This window comes from Myiozetetes cayanensis, unplaced genomic scaffold, assembly GCF_022539395.1.
Source record: "Myiozetetes cayanensis isolate MyiCay16 unplaced genomic scaffold, myiCay2020 scf17, whole genome shotgun sequence".
Lineage (NCBI taxonomy): Eukaryota > Metazoa > Chordata > Aves > Passeriformes > Tyrannidae > Myiozetetes > Myiozetetes cayanensis.
Window position 1 is genome coordinate 17,380,735 of NW_026087378.1, and position 22,008 is coordinate 17,402,742.

Genomic DNA, 22,008 nt, shown 5'->3' on the forward strand with positions numbered 1-22,008 from the left:
GAGGGGATTGTCCTGCTCTGCTCTGGGGCAGCCTCACCTCAAATCCTGGGGGCAGTTTTGGGTGCCACAATGTAAGAAGGGTCTAAAGCTGCTGGAAAGTGTCCAAAGGAGGGACATGAGGATGGGGAAGGGCCTGGAGGGGCCACACAAGGAGTAGCTGAGGGCCCTTGGTGTGTTCAGCTGGAGGAGACTGAGGTCAGACCTCACCAGGGTCTGCAGCTCCATCTCTGCTCTGGGGGGAGCAGGGACAGCCCCAGGGGAATGGCTGGAGCTGTGTCAGGGCAGGCTCAGGTTGGATCTCAGCAAAAGGTTCTTCCCCCAGAGGGTGGTTGGCACTGAACAGGCTCCCCAGGGCAGTGGGCACAGCCCCAAGGCTGCCAGAGCTCCAGGAGGCTTTGGACAACACTCTGAGGGACAGGGGGGATCGTTGGGGTATCCTGGGCAGGGATGGAGTTGGACTTCAATGATCCTTATGTCCCTATCAGTTGCTCCTGGGCAGACACCCTGCCAAAGCCAGGACTGCAGCTCTGCCAAGGGCCCCCACAGCACAGCACAGTCTGGCTCCAGGTGTGAGGTGTGCTTGGCTTACACCTGCAACCAAAATATGCTGAGTTGGAAAGGACACTTGAATTGCCACTAGGGGACTCAAAGACCCAAACTGGAGCCCCCAGGCTGGTGCCAGGGCTGCTCCCCAGGGCTCAGTTCACCTCCTTGCACCAGCAGAGCAGCACTGGCTGGCAGAGCTGCAGCCTCCAACACACCCCCACACCCCACTCGGCAACACCCACGAGGGATGGGCTGTTCTTGCAAGCAGAGTGCGCTTTTGTACCAGTCAAGGCTAAAGACCAAGAAGTGAATGTGGGTGATGTGACCCCAGAGAGATCACAATTCAGCCGTTCTTGAGGTACCAGAAGAGACACAAGATGACTTCACCACTTCTATCTGAAATAGCTGGATTTAAAGAAATTAAGTTTTTCAGTTCATTAGTGTGTAACCTAAGAACGAAAAATGCAGTTCTAATTCCTGATCTGCTAATCCACAATCCGCTGATCTGCAATCCCCAGAGTCTCCAGTGAAAGGAAAGAAAATCCACAGCAGCTTTATACCATTTCTCCATGATTTCCTGTCCAGGTCCTGCAGAAAGAGCCTTCCTCCCTGTACAGAACACACCTCAGCAAACTTGACCATGCTAGTGGGGATCAGGGACAACAAAAATCAAACTGCACTTGTCAGAAGGAGTGAACACTGGATGTTTGGTGAGGTGCTGAGCATGTAACAGGAGTTTGCTCAGCTCCCCATAGATCTGCAGGATCAGGTCATTTCCAGCAGTGCTCCAACTCATCAGGACAATTAGCAAGGTCCCAGTTGTGTTCTTAACTGGGAAGTGCTGCTATTGTACCACAGGAAGGGAGATGTGTCTGTCTGTACCTTCTTCCCAGCCGATGGACCTATGGATGCTGCTCGTTGTCCAGTTTGCTCCAGAAAGACCAGTTCAACACAACCCTGCTGTCAGGGAGCAAGGACACACACCTGCCAAGCACTCCCAGAGCCGTGGGCCCCCTGGCCGTATCTTAAACCAAACTTAAACTTTCTACACCAAATCCTTCCTTAAATTATTTTAGACCCCTCGGCCCTGTTCAGTAGCCGAGGGGAAGGCACCCACAGCCCTCTCTTTGGCAAGTGTGCCCCATGTCAACACAGTCTATGCACAGAGGCAAGATCAGCAGTGAGCACTGGGTGGGAAACTGGGCATCTCCTGGCGCTGCCATCACTGCCCTCACCTCTCCCCTTTGTACCCTCTCCAAGATGTGCTACATAGCTCCATAAGTGACGTGAATTTGCCTCGGCAAAGCATCTTTGCCTTCACTTGCTTCATCTCCCCAGCTCTAGAGCTGCTCAGGGCTTGCTGACCATGAAGGCACGGTCATGGTCTGAGTTGTAAAGCTAGTTGGCACAGGAAGGATTTGCTCCCAAAACATAGTGGAGAACTCTCCTTTCTGCAACACCTTTTCTTTCTCCTTTCCAGCAGAAATGCTGTAAATATCTGTGGCTACAGACCCCAGAAACATCCACTATTGCTGAAGCCAGTGCAGTTACCTGGTATTTCTCCACTACTGCCTTCCCTCTCACAGCCAGGGTGGGAAATTCCAGCCCTGAGGAAATGGACAAGTCGCACGTGGAGCAGGAACTCAGAGCAGAGCCTAAACTCGTGGCCCCCCGACACCCCTTCCACACCTCCACATTCCCGTTCCCAAGTTTTTTGGAGCATTCCTCTCCTCCTAGCTCAGCTCTCCCGGCACAGGGACACAAGAGCCATCATGCACAGCTGTGGGAAGCTCGAGGCAGAAATAGCAGCTCGTTACCAACTCACGTCATCACACGCAAGAGCCCCGACACACCCCTCTGTCCCCTCCATCCCAAACACCGCCCTCACCACCCCCCTGGCCACCCCTGCCCTCCTCCAGACACAGGTCCCACCAAGAGGGGACAACCCGGGGCTGGCTCTACCAGGGGACATCTGTATTTCTCCTCAGCCTGTGCTTGTGGAGGTTCAGCTGAATTGCTCCCCAGGTGCTGACAGGGTAGGACCCTGCCCTGACTCCACTGCACTCTTGAAGGTTTCAATTAATCATAAAGCCAATTCCATTTTGGGCTCCATCTGTCTTTATTCCTTCAGGGACTAATAAATACCTCACCGTGTGTTTTCACACAGTAGCTGAACTGAAATTAAGACAGGTTTTAATATGAAATGCCTCAGAAGAAAATGTATTTTTTAAAAAAAGAAATATTAGAGTTGTTACTGTTCTCAGCTTGGAAAAAGACCTTGTTAAGTAAAAGCAGCAGGGTATTAATTTGGAAAACAACTCAGGTGAGTTCCTGCTCGTTCCAAGACATGCAAACAAACGAAAATGGTTTTTAGGGCCTTTTATGACAGAGTATGTGTGGAAACATGACACAACTTGCTTCCACAAGGAGAGAGGAACATGCAGAGGAGATCAGACACACTCCTGTGTGCAGCCATCCTGCTTGCACCAGGCATGGACCAGAATCCAGAAATCAACCCTCCCTGCTGCACTGACAGGAATAGATGAAACCCAAGAAGTCTTGTGGTTCATTGTGTATGACAGGTTTGAGCTGCTCAAGGCTTAGGGAAACCTCATTTACATGTCACCCTCCTGTTCCCACCTGGGCTTTGTGCTCCTACCTCTGCAATCCAGCCACAGGAGCTTTCCCACTAGCCAGGCCCGCATGTCTGCTTTAATAAGGCAATTCCTATGTTGATCTGGTGGTTTATACAAGGCAACAGCCCTAATTATTGATCTCAGCAGATGCAGTTAAGGATTAATGGCCTGTCCCTCGCAGGGCTGTGCCCATCGTTCCTGGCTGTCAGGGCGGCAGCACCAACATGTTCCTCACTCCTCACCCACACAGAAATGTGTCCCACATGGGACTTCCACGAGACTGATGCAGGCAGGGATGCCCAAAGCACAGGCCAGCTCCAGGATGATTAACAGAAGGGAACAGGTACGGCTGGGCACCAGCAGGGAATGCCAGAGGGAGTGACGGGTGTGGAGACAGATGTCCCTCACCATGACCCACAGACCGCCTGGGCTGCAGCCACACCGTCTGACTGTGGGAAGAGCCCTTCCTCTGTCCCATCCTCTACCTTCAGGGCATTCAGAAACAAAGAGGAGAAACAGTCTGGGAAGGATGGTTGCAAGAAATTATACTATGTGCTCCACATTAAATTCATGAGAGACGCGCGTGCCATGTGCCGGAGGGGCACTTCTGATGGAAGCAAAGACACAATCCTTTGGTGGTTGCAGTACCTTGGAAACTCATTAAATGCAGCAGAAAGGACAAGTGACATCATCCATTGATGCTCTGAGCAACAAATCAGTTTTCAAATCTACTCAGGGCTTATGCAGTGGCATCAGGGGGCCAAGACTCAGCGGGAGGCAGCTGTGACAGCATTGCTCCAGCTATGTGGTGACTCCAAGCTGTCCCACGGGGAGGGGGCTGCCCACCAACCCAGGTTGCCCTGGGAATGCTGGGTGGCCACAGACAGCTGCCCTGAGCAGCTCAGGCCTCAGAGGGTGGCAGAGTTTCTCAGGCAGCCAAGCCAGTGAGTCAGCCCCTCCCAAAACATGCCAGGCAGCTCTGAGAGCCTCTGATGGACATCTCCTTTCAAGCAGAAAGAAGATCATCTAAAATAAAGGGAGATCAAAACCCGGTTCACAAGAAGACACAGAATGTCAGCACTTCAGGGAAGAGCAAGTAGTTAACAGTGCTGATGAGTTTCTTCAGAAATAATTTCCAGTAAGATGTTGTTTTCTCTCATTATCCCATTCAAACACCTGGAGAGCCTCGAAGGGGTGAGGCTGGCAGCAATCCGATGGAAGGCCTGAGGAACTGTCTTCATGGATGAATAATCACCTGTTTCAGTGGATCTTTAAGCACATGAAGAGACAGATAAGAAAAATCTTACCAAAGCACTGTATCAAGAGAACAGGTAGGGTGGAAGGTGACAACCTGGAAACAAGGTCTCCTGCTGAGACTTGATCCCTCTTCAGTCAGGACAGCCAAGGGCCATCCTTGGATGCCATGGAAACCTGCATTATTTTGCCTCCCATGAAAGCTCTGTGACCAGCAGCTCTGCCAGCCTCTCCTCAGCACAAGGGGAAGAGTGGAGGGACAAATATGGCTAAATCCAGAAGACAGCTCACAAGAGGTAAGGGCAACCCCCCAACAGCCTTCCAGAAGCCCATTTCTGCCACTGCCATTCAGCCCCAAGCCTGGCTTTGCATTCTGGCTGCGTGCAGCCTGTCAGCAATTAAATCCAACAAAAGCCCCAGTCAGGAAGGGGCAGGAGGGTGCACACAGCAAAACCCACAGAGGAGGAGATGGGATCTGCATCCTCCCATGGGAGCTCAGACAATAGCTGTAATGGCTGGGTCAGTGCTGTCCACCCCAAACCCTCTGGGAGCATGTTTGTCAGTGAGGATCCCGCGTTTCCTGCCCTCATTGTTCATCTCCATTCTTTGCTTCCTTGTTCTATTCAATGCACTTCCTCTACCTCCCTTCTGAAACACACAACAGTGGGCTGCCACAGCCTCCTCACACCCTGATTAAAGAGCTGTCTCCTCTTTGGGGAGCGTTTTTGCACCTCTTGCTTGGAGGGAAAGCGGAGAACACACAACATGTGAAAGTCACAGCAGGTCAGGAAAATAATACGGGTGGTTAGGAAGGAAAACCTTTGAAGTTTGTGAAGTCATTAGCTGAGTGCACAGGCTGTAGTAAAAAGGATAAACAGAGAACATAGAATCATTTGGGTTGGAAAAGACATCTCAGATCAACAGGTCCAACCGTTAATCTCACACCACCGTGTTCACTTCTGAACCAGGTCCCTCAGTGCCACATCTGCACATCTTTTAAATCCCTCCAGGGTTGTTCTCGTGCTTGACAACCCTTACAGTGAAGAAACTTTCCCTAATATCCAATCTAAACCTCTCCTGGTGCAACTGGAGGCCGTTTCCTCTTGTCCTGCTGCTTGTTCCCTGGGAGCAGAACCTGACTCCCACCTGGCTCCACCCTCCCGTCAGGGAGTTGGAGAGCAAGAAGGATGAATAAATAGTGGCTGAAGAGACAGAGGAATACAAGTTGGGTCCAGCTGTGGAACCAGGTCTGCACTGAGAGACAGCAAGTTTGGGCTGGTTTTTTGTGGCAGAAAGTGATTAAGTAACCAGCCTGATTGTGTATTTTAAATGGAAACCACCACAATAACTCAAGGCTTCAGCACAGGGCATTTACTAAACACGAAGAGACAGAGACAACATGTTTTATATAATGCATGACCCGGCTGTGATGGGTTCTTCCTGCAGGTTGTGTCACCACTCTCTCTGCTAAGGAGAAGCTGCTGCCGAGCTCTGCTGGAGAAGCTTCCCAGGCTCCCGATCCCTGCCACAGCCCCAGGCAGCACCAGCAGGTCTGGGGGCTGTGTCTGCAGGGAAGGGCACCACACACAGCTCTCAGGACAGCAGGAGCCACCTGCACTGCTGAGGTTGAACCCTGGGATAACTGGGAGAACCCAGCGGATCTCAGTGCTGGGGGAGCCGGGCAGGTCTGCTCCCAGCACTGGACTGGGACTCCAGGACTCCCCCTTCAGCCATCTGCATCCTCACTGCTCAACCTCCCTGCCCACCTCTCTCGCACCACCTGCCCAACCCTGACCCCCTGGATGCGGTAACTCACTCCAGAATTCCCACCCTTTACAGAAAGGACAACATCCTTGGACTAAAACCAGTCCCACAGAGTGAGGCCAAGATGTCCATCCCACCTTGTCAACTCTCCAGCAGTTGCAGGCATCTGGGGAAAACACAGCTGGTACAGGAAAACACACCTGACCCCACACAGCTGCACCTGCTGCTTCCAGACATCGCACTTCCCCAACATTTCCACTCCCCAAAAACCCAGGGACAGGCAAAGCTTGGATTCCAGACTTTTCTCTCCCAGTCTTCCAGAGAGCGCAAGTATGGCAGTTTACTCTTTAATTGCTAATTACCCTTCCTTGTTAGATTTCAGAGGCTGAAGAATGTTTAGGGATTTATCCTTCTGTGTAATTAAGCACAATGATGAAACACCCGTTTGTACCGCACTGCAGTTTTTGTTGAGGTTATTCATAATGGGGGAAGGCTAAATAGGTTGAGTTCATTATCATTACAGAAAAAAAATGGAGGTGACCCAATCAAATTAATTTGAAATTAAGTGCAGTGAGGCTGATAACTCCACACAAGTCAGGAGTTCAAATAAAAATAGAAGAGACAACCTACAAAGCAAGAAATTATAAGCAGGCAAGGAGTGGAGCTGGAATTGCTGCGACTGAGACATGGCAAACACATGGTGTGGGCAAACAGGGACACTGAAAAAATCAGGGAAAATTGATAAAGAGATGGGCAAAGACTGCAGGATGTAAAGGGGAAGCTGGAGGAGGAAGGGACAAAGATGGATTTGAAATAAATGGGTAGGGACAGTGCTTGTTAAGCTAACTAGATTTATTTCTCTGCCCAGAAATTCTTATGTCCTTACAAGACAGCATCAAAGCAAGGTCTTTAATTTTACTTTTCCTGGGTTTATTGCTTGGGCCCTAATGTTATTTAACAGCAGTGAGTGCCAACCAGTTTCATTGCACAGCTGGACCTGGCTCAAAGTCGTTAAATCTGGTAGAAGCTCTTTCCTCTTGACAGACACAGCCTGAGGCAGCTGGTGCTTCTCCAACAGAGCATGGAAGTTGTGCACCCTGGGAGAGTGGACACCACCAAGGTACTGATGGACAGAGCAAGGGGACAGCATTCCCTCATCCTTTTTCCCTAAGAAAAGAAGCTGGGAAAGCAGAAGCAAAACCAGCTGGACCCCACAGTGCTGAGCAATGCTGGGACACCCCAGCCCAGCACTGTGCAGGAGGCACCGGAGCCCATCACCTGGGGAGCCTCTCTGAGGCTTCTCTGAGAAGCAGACACATGGTTTGTGCCTCTCCTTCCTTTACCAAAGTGGTGCAAGCTCTCAACGAGCCTCAGAACTGGGTAACACAAATAATGGTGATTGGGGTGCTCAGGATGCACAGGGACATTGTTTAATCTTCTGGAAAATGGTTAAAACAATCCATCTCTAGAGAACTCTTGAGTGCTGCTGCACGATGATGCTTGAGCTGTCTGTCACCTGGAATGAGTTTACCCCGAACCTTCACCAAGTCCTGTTTGAGCTCTCAGGGCCAAAGGGACCAGCGAGACCCCAGCAGTGCTGGGCTTGTGGGCAGAGGTTGTGCTGGGACTGCCCTGTGCCCTAGGACATAGGGCAAACACCAGCTTGGACCATCAGAGTGACATCCTGTCCCAGCCACCCCATCAGAACAGCACGGGAAGTTTAAAGGACTGCCACGTGTCTCTCACTGCAGCTGCACCAGGGGTTTTCCTCCTAGCTCTCTACTTGGGCCAGGCCAAAATCTCACCTTCTGCCCTCTCCCAGTCAAATACAAACTGCTTCCCTTTGCCTTGAAGGTCCCACAGTGTGACTTTTCTTCATCCTCACCTCCAACTCACCCCTAAGTGCACGGGGAGCATCTGGGATAAAGCTTCAAGAATGCATTCGACATAAATTATTATTCCCCTTCTAAACGGATTACAAAAATCCTTTTATTACAAAATACTAAAATGTTCAAATTATTGGTGTGGAAAAACGCTTCCTGAAGGTAAAGTTTTTAAAAATGGAGGTTTTAATCACAAGCATAATCCTTTCTGGCTCACATTTGCAGTCTTGTGAAACATGGAGATACAGACTGCATAGAGGCCTGGCTGTGCCACGAACAAAGGAAGATGCTGCCTGTAAATAGCTCAGAGGACATCAGAAGACACTTCTCTCATCAGCAATCTTTTTTAGCTTAATATAGCTCCTCTTTGCATAAAACATTGACATTTTTGTAATGTTTGGAGCCAATGGTGCGAATGCTGATTGTCATCTGTAGATACTGTAGTGTACCTTCAAAATATGCAAGAACATTTTACAGACAGTAGTTTCACTTGCTTCCAAAATGCTGTATCTTAATATTTCATACTTATATATATTTAAATGTTAGTACCACAAGATAAATGCTAACATGCTTTTATGCTAATGCAATCACTGGAAATCCAGATAATGTTGTGTATTGGCATATACTGTTAGTGAATTATGGATACCTAAATGTACAACTCCACATGCCTAGCAATTATTTTTGTTAGTGCATTTAACTTTTATTTGCAATCAGAGCACTTGAGGATTGTTCAAACGAAGTTTACTTTTGCAAACTGCAGAACGGAAAACATTTTTATTAAAGGTTTAAAAACAGTAAGACTGTGATGAGGTTTTAGAGTTGCAATAAGGGCACTGCTCAGAGAACTCCACCAGATGGAACGATGTTTGATTTGGTCACAGACTCAGCAATTAAAACCCAAACGCCTGAAGTGAAGGACGTATAAGAGAAACAAGAGGGAAAACCTTGATTTCTTCCCTCTCAGGTCACCGTCTCCCGTGGCAGAGGCTCAGAGAGGCAGGTGGATGCTGGGAGGACAGACCCTGGCAGCTGGACCCCAGGACCCTGTGCCCTGAGGCCCAAATCACACTGTGCTGCAGCTGCTTTTCAAGTCTGGTTTAAGCCAAATAAATAGGAGCAATATGAGGAAGGAGAAATCCTGAGCTGGCCCTGCTGTGCCTTTTCCTCCTCCTCTTCCTCCTGCCTTTGCTGATCCAAGTCTTGGCCAGCCACCTGGCCTGTTGGTTTAAGATGCTGATCCCCTGGAAAACCCTTTTATCCCAAATGGGCTTTCAGCACAGCCAGACCTGTGAGCCAGGTCCTGGCAGGACTGTGTGCAGGCCAGACCTGGGTGCTGCAGCTCATTCCTCCATCCCTTACCTGCCTCACTACCTGCTCAGAGCTAAGGACATTGCAAATGTGGAGAAGACCTGGATATTTGAAGAGCTGAAAAGTTCTGGATGTGACCCAAGCACGTCTGAGATCACTCTGTGTCCAGTGCTCTCCTCCTGGTTAAATACTTGCCTACAGCCAAACTCCCTCCTCCAGCCTGGGCTGTGCCAGCAGTTCTGGCCTCCCATGCCAGGCTGTGGAGCTGCTCTCATCATGCCATGATTTTCCTCTGGGGACATTTGCCTGGCTTGGAACTGCTGGTCTGAGCCAGCCTGGTCGAAGAGCCCCTGGAGGTGGCCACAGACCCATGTGGGGAGCAGCAGACCATCACCTCTTGCCCAGGCACAGCTCAGTGTCCAGAGCAGGATCTGACACCATCCCCAGGCACACAAGAACAGAGCAGATCATGTCCCTACAGCCCAGTGAACTGTGACACCTCTGGGAATTTACTGGAAAGTCCTACCACCCAACCAAGGCTCCTAGGAACAGCCATGTGTGAAAGAAATAAACAACAAGCCCTCAGAAAAACACAAGACATCAGGAAATGCTTCATGTGAAGTACCTGAAATGCCCCTGACAGTTTAACTAGAGCATGGAGTAAGCTGAGAAAATGTATGAACAAATGAATTAAGCAGAGAGCACACAGCAGACAAGTTGGCATGCAGGTGCCTATCAAGAAAGCTTAAGCACAGCAAGGGGAAAAAAAGCAAACCCAAACCCAGGCATAATATTCTTCATATTTTGGAACAGAGCTCTCAGATAATGCATCATCCAAACCACTCAAAATCACCATCTGCCAGAATGTCCTTCAAAGAAGAAAGGTCTAAAAGTTTCTGAAGCAGCAGTTGAGTCATATCAGACGAGAGGTTGTTTCTGTCCAAGGAAAGGCCTTTGCACTTGAGGGAGGAATGCTACACAAAAGCATGACTCTCACAGCCACTGCTACGTCATATAATGTGACAATGAATTTGTTGAGTCTTGACCATGACATGTCAGCTACATCTGGAAAGAACCTCTTTAACAGCCCCTGTTATTTCACAAGTTACCTGCAAAGATTTCCAGACCCTCTCCATGATCTTGGCTGTATGAAACATGTAATTAAGAGTCTACATGCAACTAAAGACCCTGAGGAAACCATTCCAGTATTGTTTCCAACATTAAGATACACCAGAATATGAAGAGCAGGTCTGTGTTTCTGATGTGAAAGGGTATATCTTACAGTGATCAGTGAGTCAGGCTCTGCTTCAGGCCAGAAGCTGAATCCCTTCCTTGTGTAAATCTGGTTACCTGCTCCTGTCCACGAGGCCATATTACCTCACACACACTGAGGGCCAACTGCATCATGCACAAGAGTGCCAAAGAAATGTGTGCACTGTGTATTAGACTAAGCAATAAATGATTTATGATGTTGGAGAAGGCAGTTATATTTTGTGGTGTGGAAATATGCAGATAAAATGGTCCTGACTTCCAGTCTTCACTCTGCACTTCTGACCCTGGAGTCTGGGACAGTCCAATGCATTTCTAAAGCCTCTGCACCTCTCAACACACACCCCACAAAGCCCCAAACCCCATAAAACAAAAAGGGCACCCAGCAAATGGAGCTCACATGGCTCCACCTGCAGCACTACATGTGATGCCCCAGCACGAGGCAGACTGGGCTCCTTCCCCTGACCCTCCAATATCCTGCAGGCCGCTCAGCTCCTGACTCAGCCTGCTGACCCTGTTCCCTTTGGTGTCAGAGGCACCATGTGTGTAGGGTTAAACCCCCTCCAAAGACCATGGCAGTTGCTATCCTTCTGAAACCAGTATCTTGCTATCCTAAAGCAGCCCAGGAGAAAAGAAAAGGAGGGAGAAAGGGGTCACTTGTAACTGCACCCTCCTTCAGATCTTCCCCAAGAGAGGGTGTCAAGGGGAGAAGAGGGAGGCAGAATTACCGCCCCCCCTTGGACTTTGTACAAACCAAGAGCCAGGGAAATCAAGAAACAACCAGAGATTCAACACCAAATCACTTCTGGGTAAGTCTAACGAGCTGGATGAGGATGGACTGAGGAGAAGAGCAGGGTAAGGGGTGAGGCAAGGAAAGGGCCTAGGCAGGAGAGATGACAGTTTGGGGGGATAAGACAATGTGTGTGTCACATGCTAAGGGAAGCTTCCAGTTTCTGCTCCCAGAAATAAATCAAGAGAGACAAAGAGAGGCACAGAGCCCATCGGGTCTCCCGAGCTCTGCCCCTCCCAGCCAAGGGGCCGGGGCTCACCTGGACAGGGCGGCTCCCAGGACGAAGGCAGCGTGTTCCTTCAGCGCCGCCTCGCTGCTGTTCAGCCCGTCAATCACCAGCCGGAGCCCTCCCAGCGACAGGAAATCCTTGGCATTGTCCACCTGCGAGAGAGCAGGTGCCCATCAGCACGAACCCCTCCTCACCCCAGAGATCACAGCAGCCCTTCCCTCCTGCTCCAACCAGCACAGTTTTAAAAGCAATTAAGAATTCAGAGGGAGTGGCTGTGGCTGAATTCCCTACAATCCTGCCTGGGAGCATCGATGCTGTGGCTGCAGAGGCTGCAGAGTGTCCTGATGGGCGGCTTTGCCACATGCAGAAGGCATTGCTGGAAACTCAAATACTTTGATTATAGCTACAAAACTGTTCTTGACATGAATTCTGGTAACTCAGGTCAAATATTTGGTACATCTGATGATGTCAGAAAGCTCCAGCTCTTTGTTCTCTCACCTGAGCAGGCCTTTACTGGGAAACCAAGGAACTGCATGTTTTGCAAATGCAATTAATTAATTGATGCTGCAATTGTAGCACCAGTAATCAGGGATTTTTAGGAGCCTGTCAGCACCAACAGTACACGTTGTGCTGCTCGGAGTGAGGAGAATGGGCAGTGCTGGGAATTTTCCATGAGTACCATCAACAACTTCATGTGGGCAAGGAAAGATAAAGCCAGTCCCTGCTTGGAGGAGCCAGCCAGGACCTTCCCCTCAGGGCAGCCTGAGATATTATTTTTCTAAAACAAAAAATGTTGGACTAACTGCCAGTAAGGAAAAAGTTTACACATTGGTGGGGATTCATCAGCCTTTGACTCTAACCAGATCTGGGGCTAACCAGGCACAGTCCCAGTGGGCATCTGCTCCTGGAGAGGAGATCAGAAAAGGCTCTGAGGGTTTGCAAACAAAATTTAGAGAAACAGCACAAAATGCTTCAAGTACAAAATTCAGTCCAAAGTCAAATCAATGCATTTTGATATTCAAGGTGGGTTTTTCTTTTGCAGTTTAAAAGGGGATCTGATGAACACTCAGAACTGCCTGTGCAAAAAAATCAGGGTTCAAAATTCGACATTTCTTCTGCCTGAAAGACAGGGAGATAGCAGCAATCGTTGGTGGATGGCAATAGAATATAAAAATGAGTTATCAGCCAGGCAAAGCGACCCCCTGATGGGGTGGGACAGGCAAATGCCACAAGGCTCTCAGGGTATGTCAGGCTCCAGCTGGAACACTCTTCTGGTCAACCATGACTTCATGCTCACTGTTATATTTATCCAACCATGTACCTTCACCAAAATTGGCCATAAGTCAGGTATTTTAGGTACCCAAGAGAAGGAAGAAGCTTTATGTTGTTACCAACCAAAGCAGGACCTGGGGAGCTCCCGCTCATCTCTGCTCCCCAACGGGACAATACCCACCACTTGCTGTTCCTCTGCAAAGCTGGGCTCTGCAGGTCTGCTGGGGCTGATTCAGGATTTGCAGCAGCTTTTGTATCCTCTCAGATCCTATTCTTTTAACTGTCCCTATAAACCAGGCCTGCCAGAACTCTCACTTTTCTGCAGACCCACCTTTGTCTACAAAGAAGTCTATGCAGCAACCTAATTTCAGCTGTCAGTGGGTCCTTTTATCGCTCAGCCTCTGTAAAAGCTTTTTTAATGCTGGAATAGGACGTTGTCTTCTGCACAATGGACAGGCAGGAGTCTGCACCCCGCATCAGGTGTGGTAAAACCAACCCCCACTGCAAGCTCACCAGCACAGTCCTTCAGACCGGCTCCAACGTCAGTGAGACACCTCAGCTGCAGAATATAAATTGTGCTGTGGAGCTTATTTTAAAGATGTGTTTATCTTTTTTAACTGGAGCCTGTTGTGAGAGCTCCTTCCCTCAGCCACCGTTTTAAAACCAACAAAATCCCCAAACTTAACAACTTGAAGGCATTAACCTCTCTGGGGAGCGGCAGATGCTGTGAGGCAACAGCTCGTGCCTCGCTTCAGTCCACTGAAATCGGCACAGAAGGAAAACCAAAGATCAAAAGAGCTCTTGAGTAAAGTACACAGGCAAAGTGGGAGAGGAGAGGGATGGGAGAAGAGCAAATATGACAGCAGTTATTCAGGGAGCAGCTTTGAATCGGAGGAGAAAGAAAATAGGGAAGGAAGGTGAGAGAGAAAATGTTAGGAAACAAGAGCAAGGGAAAGCAGCACGTCAACCGTAGGAGATGGAGAGGAAATTAGCACTGAGAGATGGTGCAGCATGTCAGAGGAGGGGAGAGAGGAAGATAAGGAGAGTAAATAATTGAGAGAAAGAGCCTGCAATGCCTGAGAACGGGTCTTGGCTCCGCACACGGCTGTGCAAGCACCATGAATGCTGTTTATGAGTTACGCTCTGCCCTCTTCACATTTGCATTTGGTTTTATGCATTACAGATAACTCAGCAAGCCAAACCTTCCTGCCCCTTCTCCAAGATGAGCTCCCGAACATGCCAAGCTGAATCCTGACTGAGGCGAAGCAAACCAGAGCTGGCAACACCAATCTGAGCAAACACAGAGCCCTTGGGCTGACTCTTCAAAAGCAGGGGACAGCCTCTCTCCCCGGGCTGGGCACCGGCTCCCTTCGCTCCCTGCAGCGTGCTCGGAGCCACGCACTGCTTCCCATCCCGGTGCTCGGGGGGCTCATGACCACACCAGGGAGCAGGGAGCATCCTTTGCTCACACACCCTCCAGGGCATGGCATTTTCCACTCGACAGGGCACTCTGTGCCCCGGAGGCAGCAGCAGGATGGCCGGGAGCCAAACAGTTATCAAGAGCCATGGCACGTCACCGTGCAGATGGAGGATGGGGAAAGCGGGACCAGCAGAGCCGTCACAGGTCCCACATGTGGTGGGAGCTGCCCTGGGCCAGCCACACCTGCAAGGATCCCTGTCCTCCCTGGGCTGGGACTGGCTGCAGAGCACTCCTGACAGTTCAGCCTTCCAGGGTGATGCGGTACAAGCATATTTGGCTGCTGTTCAGTAATTACATTAAGCCAGTGCCGCTAAAGTCAGTCCCAAGCAGAGATAATGCTCTCGACGCATTCAACTGACTGGAAGAAGAAAGAGGAGGAAAAGCCATGCTGGCTTAGAGACAAGTCATATTTCTTATCAGCTTCCTGCCTGACGAGAAGGTGCTGCCCAGCCATCTGCCCCGACAGCGCGGGCACAGAGCAGCGCTGTGATCACGGCACAAAGGAGCCCTCTGTGCTCCCGCCAGCCTCCCTGCCAGTCCCCCTCTCTGACCCCTTTGATGCTGGATGTGGTTCCCTTTGATGCTCCAGTCCCTGCTCCTCTCACCAATCTGACATTGTTTGCCCCATCCTGTGCTGACAGCAGGCAGGATTTTATGCTGGAATAGTGCAGACCCTTACGCTGGAATCCAAAGCATCCCAGGGGGTTTGGGGATCACTTTTTCGCATGCTGGAACTCTTAACCAGGCAGGATTAGCCCTGAGTACAAATATGAAGCTCTTTGGGCACCCATTGTTCACACTTATTCTCTGAGTCAGGTGGATGCCATCAGTTGAAACAAAAGCAGGGAGAACAAACAGCACGAAAGCTTCTGCATGCCCAGGACAGGGATTTAGTGTGAAATCCAGGACAAAGAGCCCTGGAAATAACACTTCCATTAGCTGGCATGTGGACTCCTTCTCTCAGCAACACATTCCTTCAGCTACCTGCCCCCAGAGTACCACATTTGGTGTAACAAGTGACGTTCCAGTGAAAGGTAACCTCCCAAGCGTTGTCCCATTCACCCTCTGAAATGATAAAGTGACACTGGAAGCTCTCCCAGACCATTCCCAACTATCCCAGTCACTGGGGAGGGAGAAGCCAAGTCCTTTCCCATGAGGCAGAACAGAGCCTCGATGCCCAGACACCCACCTAGGGGTGGCACCAGGGAAGGCACCAAGCCCAGGGGAGGAGAGCTCTGTGCCTGCAACTGCAGCCAAGGGAGGTAAAAACGTGTGAGCTGAAAGCAGAGCAAGAGAGATCAGAGGGAGGGGGTGAAAGTGTGAGCCCAAACCTGAGGAAGAAAGACTTCAAGAAATATATTCACCCTCACACAGAGCTAATTAGCACAGTGAGGCTCTACATGTCACTGCTTGCTCAAGCCAAGACAAAACAGAGGTTTTTAGGTGGTTGTCACCTCCCTGGTTTGAACACATTCCCTGTGAACTGATGTAAGGGCACCTACCTGCAACCACTTTCCATGGAAGCAGCGAGAAAATAATTATTTTCTTAGCAGCCACCACTCTACTTACCTAAATATGGCACATAAACCCCCATTTTGTAACAATAAGCAGATAAAAGAAGAAAAAGAAAGGACAAGAAAACCAGCCTGAGAAGAGACAACAGATCAGGCAGCCCCTAGGAAACTGCTGGCTCTTGGCACAAGCAATGATTAATTCAAACCTGGATATAAAATAAGCCTGCACTAGCCCTCTGCTGTCTGTTATTGTCCCAGGATTATGGTAATTAAGCAATTTGTATTACCTGATACTGATAAGAAAAATAAACCCCCGTTTCTGACACCATATCCCTGGATTTTACACAGTAGTTACCAATGAATTCTGTTACCTGGTGAACATAATATTCGAGATCATAAAGCGCTGCTACTTTTTCATCCAGCGTGGAGGCAGAACTGTTGAATTTGCTGATTAATTTAACCATAATTTCATAATCTGTTTCCATCTTCATGTTCAGCTTTTCAAACTCCTCCTTCAGCTGCTCTATGGGCCGGAACTTCTTCCTCACCTCTTCCTCTTGAGCCTTGAAAGCAGAAGGAGGAAACCAGATGTGAAGATAGGAGATAAAGAGAGACAAGACAGACACAGAAAGAAATGCCAGCCCCATATTCACAAGGGGAACCTGGCTGTCTGTGCCAGTGGATTTAGTGCTGTGCACGGAGATGCAGGGGCAGCACTGGAGGGTCCTTCTGAGAAGCCCAGGAACCCAGTTATCTGTGACATACCTGCAGTACCACTGAGCACTAGGGCTTTGTACACCACTTGTAGGTCTACACACCATTTGTGCACCATTTGTACATCTATACCCCATTTCTACAGCATTTCTACATCCCATGTCCTTCCAGCACAACGTGGGGCCCAGAGGCAGCATTGCTGTTCTCTGTTTGCCTGCAAGACCTGACTGGAAAAAGCCCTGAGCAACCTCCCTGATCCCATAGCTAACCCTGCCTGGAGCTGGAGATGGGGCTGGAAAGCTCCAGAGGTCCCATCCAGCCTGAAGTGCCCAGTGACTCCACTCCAGTGACATCAAGCAGATCTCCTCAGACGTGGATGAAGATGCTTTTGCCATCCCAAGCACAAGGATTGCAGGATGGCTTTATCTCTCAGGGGAAGGTGCACTCACTGTGGGGACAGAAGCTGTCAGAAAGGGAAGCAGAAGGAGTGCTGATAAGCTGGGGGTTGCTGAAGTGCCAGGCCATGGGGCTTGCCAGGGGACAGCCTGTCCTGAGCAGGGCTCATCTCCCTGGTAATAACAGCACCCCAAGGGCTGCCATGAACCAAGAGAGCTGACAAAAGGCATGTGGTCAGAAGGAAAAGGATCTGTCAGAGATCTAAGAGAGCCCCAGAGGCACAGGAGCACTGGTGGCACTGGGACAGGCAGGGACAGAGCCTGGTGCTGCAGGGGATGGAGGAAGCAGAGAGGCCAGGCTGGAGCTGGGCTTCCCCAAGAGCAGGAGAAAGCCAGAAAGACCTTTTTGAAAGGGATTCATCGCAAACACAAATACCAAACCACGTCTGTACCCAGGAGTGACCCCCAACTGGAGGGTTTCCACGAGCCCCACTCCCCTGCAAGCACTGACTGCTCCTCACCTAGCAACAGAAGCCAAGGGCTGGAGCCAGCAGGGGAAAAACAAGTGAGCAATGGAAGTGAAACTCTGTCAGTCTAATGACTGCTGGCCAGCTTAGCACAGGTACCACACAAAATGCCACCCCCAGCCCAACCACTCCAAACTGCCTTTGCCGCAGCGCACACGGGCAGTGCTCCGTGTAACTCCATTTCCTCTGACACAGATCCTTCAAGGATGAATTTCCTCCCTGCAGGAGTGACTGTAAATGGAATACTTTAGGTCCATTAGATATAGCTGCTTTTAGCCCAGTGGATGGGACAAAAGCTATTCTAACAGGGGGTTTAAAAGATGGCTTATTTTCACATCATAGAGTATCGCTAATTTTTGCATTTCAATGATCCTCATTTCCAGCAACAATGAAATAATCCTAGAGCAAATGAAATACTGCCCTGCTGCCACATAAGGGGAAAAAAGCCTTACTCTGACTTCAAGACTTCACAGCTTTGAATTCTACTTCAATTTTCCTTCAACTGAGCCAATGCCAAGGCAGCAGGAGGAGCGAAGGCCTAAGGAAATGCTGCTGAGGGGGAGAGGGCAAGGAGGCTGTGACCCACCTGATGAGTCACACATCATCCCACCAGTGGCTGGGGACAGTTCCAAGCCTGGAGAGGGCTGAAAGCAGCACTTCTATTCTATTTTACTTTGGGCTGGAGCTTGTGTAAGGAAGCTTCAGCCTGTGCTTCACCATGGCCACTTGGGTTTTGCTACCCAGGGCATGAGACTGGAAACCTAAAACAAGGAGAGTAGTAAAAGGGAAAGTAACTCCCTTTATAAATACTGTCACACTGCAATCTGATCCACATTGTGGTCTGCAGACATTTTTGTGAATCAAGCAGCAGTTGAATAAATAAATCAGGTTGGCCAGAGAAGCTGGGGCTGCCCCTGGATCCCTGGAAGTGTCCAAGGCCAGGTTGGATGGGGCTTGGAGCAACCTGGGCTGGTGGAAGGTGTCCCTGCCCATGGCAGGGGGTTGGAAAGAGATGATTTTTAAGGTGTCTTCCAACCCAAACCATTCACAGAATCACAGAAAAGCTAGGGAACTATATCATTAACAGGTATTTTAGGTTCATATTCATCAGATTAGTTTGCCCAGTGTTTTCCCAAGCAATCACTTTAACCATCATATTTCTGCAATGTGTAACATAGAGTGTGTTCACATCCTGCACTGTGCATTGCTTTACAAACGGGGAACTCTCTCCTTACCTTCCTTTCTGCCTTCTCACTTTCCTTCATTTTCACCAAGGCCTTTTTGAGCTCCTGGGACGTGAACGAATTTGCATCGACATCCACCTTGCCCAGTCTTGCAGAAGAAACAAAACAAACCAGAACATGTTTTGAGTAAACAACTGCATCTATACTACTTTCACTGTGACATACTAGCAGTGGCTAAGGGCAGGAGAAAAGGGATTAAAAAACCACCACACTCAAGAAAAGATTAGTCTGAGTGCTGTATTCTGTGAGTGGTTTGCACACACCTCACCCTGGCAATCAAGAAAGGCTCTGTAATCAAACCCTCCGACCCAAAATCTAAAGTGCTAACACAATGAAAATAAATGATTCATTTATGCCTCAGAATTTCATGTTTTAATACAGAAAGCACCCCTGGGCCACTAAATCATTGTGAAGGACTTGCAAGCTCTAACCTGGAGATTTCAGCTGAAGTTCTGATGAGCATCATCAGTCAGGGCAAGGGTAAATGCACACAGAAATTACACAGAAATGCTAAAAACTCTGTTGTGCTGCTCTTTATGTCTTTCTCATTGGCTCAAGGAGGGTGTATCTGGGCCACAATCACTCTTGCATGGAAAAAAAGGAGATCCAGCTGCTGAGGCATCATGAAGATAAAGAGCATCTCCATGCCCTGAGCAGGAGTCACTGGGAGAGCGAGGAAAGAAGTGGGAAATCCCACTTCAGGAAAGAGATTCCCCATGGAAACTAAACCTGTCTGTGTTAGGAGGGTGCCAAGGGGAAAATCAGCACCGGTGAAACGTTTAGAACACATTTAAAGACATGGAAGGCAGTGTGATCCCTGGAGACCATGGCTGGGAGCCTGCTTGGCTCCCAGCTGGAACAGGGCACCTGGCTCAGTCACACAGCCCCTCACAGCTGTGCCCAGGGGTTGAGCTCAGAAAGCAGCTTCAGACCAGTTGCTGCAGATATTACAAAGGACTAAATCTCATTCAAAGAAGCCACGTTGCCAATTTAATTTCGGTGTCGTGGCACGAGAAGCCATGAAGGTGTCTCTGAATGTGCACTCAGGGCACTTCCACTGCCATCCCAAAAGGATCACAAAGGACAGGGCTCCCTTTTGAGCACTGCTGAACTCTTGAATCAGCAATTAAGTCTCAGGAAGAGACAGTAATTGGGTGCACCAGGGAACCTGGCCTCTAATAAAAGGCATGGATCCTGCAGCCCACCCACCCCGCTGCACCTCTGTACCTTTTCCTTCTTCTCTCTTCTCTCGTGTCACTTCTCCCATTTTCACTGTCTGGGAGCTTGGCTTCTCTCTCTCCCGTCTGCAGGTTCAGCCTCACGTGTGACCCTGCAGGAACAGCCTGACCTGCAAACAAAGGGGGGGTTATCTCAGAGCACCTGTATTGTCCCAGCTTTGTGAGGAACTGGGAGCTGAAGGCACACAGTCCTCCCCCAGAGAAGGGGAGGAAAGCCTCATCCTGCACCATGAGCAGGAGCAGGATCTTCACCACCAACTGCCCTCCCCTCCAGCAGCACCTCTGAACCACAAGGGCTGCTTTACCCTCCCAGATATGCCCCCCTGAGCCACCAAACTTCTCCCTGTGCTGCCAGGCTGGCTCCGATCCACAGCAGGGGTGGAACCCTGAGCCCAGCAGAGCATCAGTTCCCTCCTCCCTCCCAGACCACATCAGGACTGGATTTGGAGACCATATCGAGAAAGGGGCATAAAATGCAGCTGCCAAAGGGAAATCAAGGCATCCTGCAGAGTCCAGCCAAGTACACTGAACATCAAGGCTGGGCTGGGTTGGAAATACTGTATTAAAAGGAATATATGATCACTACTATCTGCCAAGGAAAATACACAGAATACATTAAGCTTTGGGTTTAAATACAGAAAAGATGGGGAATTCAGAGTTTTGCCTTGGTCACAGTTCACCACAAACACATCTTGGTGGCCAGCCCAGAACTGGGGTGGAGAGGAGGGAATATTTGGTTGCTTCTTCTTGATTGTGCTGCTTCTTTTGATGCAATAAATCTGTTTGTTCAGGGAAGGGAGGCTGCAGCTGAATGACTGCTGAGATCTCAGCTGTCACAGATGGACAGACAGACACACAGCTGCTCACCTTCCTCCCTCTCGATGAGGAGTCCCTATTCAGCCTTTCCTTTATCTCTTCCCTTTTACCTAAAAAGACACCTCAGATAACACAACACAGCATGCAGGAGACAGGGAGCATCTCCCACCAAAGGCAAGTGAAGGTAAGGGTAATTATTTTGTACAATAAATACATCTACTCAAAGACAAAAAGCTCTAGTCTCAGGAACGACTGGATTGATCCCTCCCTCCTCAAGACCAAAGAGACATTTCCCTGATCAAAGGACCTGGTGCTTCCTACACAAGACTGGGATGTTTGTCACAATTCAGACAAAAACATTTCAAAGCCCACAGCAGGTATAAATGCATTTAGAAAAACCAGGAAAATCCATTTTGGTGGATTTCCTATTAAAACAAGGTGTATTTCTGACAGCTCCTCTTTCTCTCCAGCACATCCTGCCCATAGGAAGTTGCACTGGTTGGATATGCAAGGGGACAGATGTGATTATCTTCCCATCTTAAACTATGCCAGATATGCCTCCTCCACACCTGAAGTGCTTTCCACTTTTTTTGGACAGATCCAAACCTCCTCCTCTTCCTTTAACTTGTGATACATGGAAGCTTTAACCTATATCTATCTAGAGGAGTATCTTCCCATGCTGAAAAGGTGAGTTTTGCAGGAATGGAGGATGGAGGAGCTGTGCCCCTCACAGGTGGTGTAGCTGGGACACTCTGGTCAGAAAGGAGTCTGTAGGATCTCCATGGAAAGGACAGCACTGCATCTCCTCTCCCTGGTTTAGGAGACAGAGACAGGGGTCTGCCAGCAAGGAAAACACAAAAAAGGATAACCTGGTCTGGTGAAGGGTGTCCCTGACATGGAGGGTGGATTGAGATGAGCTTTAAGGTCCCTTCCAACCCCAACTGTTCTAGGACAAAATGTCATCGTGTGCTGATGCAACCCAGGGATGCAGGAGGGCATCTCCCTCCTCCGCAGACACAAACATGAAAGCCGTGGCTTTGCTGGCCGCGTCCCCAGCGCTGGGATGGGGTGACAGCCCCGGCAGTGGCCGCAGCAGCTCTGGGCTGTCAGACGTGAAAGGACATCCCGT

General features: G+C 49.5%; 1 protein-coding gene across 2 annotated transcripts in view; it reads right to left on the reverse strand.

Annotated features, from left to right (window-relative positions):
• The window catches only part of SIL1 (SIL1 nucleotide exchange factor), a 97,931-nt gene that overhangs the window by 23,751 nt on the left and 52,172 nt on the right, over nucleotides 1-22,008 (reverse strand). For both annotated transcript variants that reach the window (XM_050312343.1, XM_050312344.1), the window contains 4 exons: nucleotides 20,053-20,173; nucleotides 18,817-18,913; nucleotides 16,317-16,508; nucleotides 11,710-11,831 (listed from right to left, as the gene is read on the reverse strand). In XM_050312343.1, coding sequence (XP_050168300.1) covers nucleotides 11,710-11,831; nucleotides 16,317-16,508; nucleotides 18,817-18,913; nucleotides 20,053-20,173 — 532 coding nt within the window. The remainder of the gene's footprint in view (nucleotides 1-11,709; nucleotides 11,832-16,316; nucleotides 16,509-18,816; nucleotides 18,914-20,052; nucleotides 20,174-22,008) is intronic.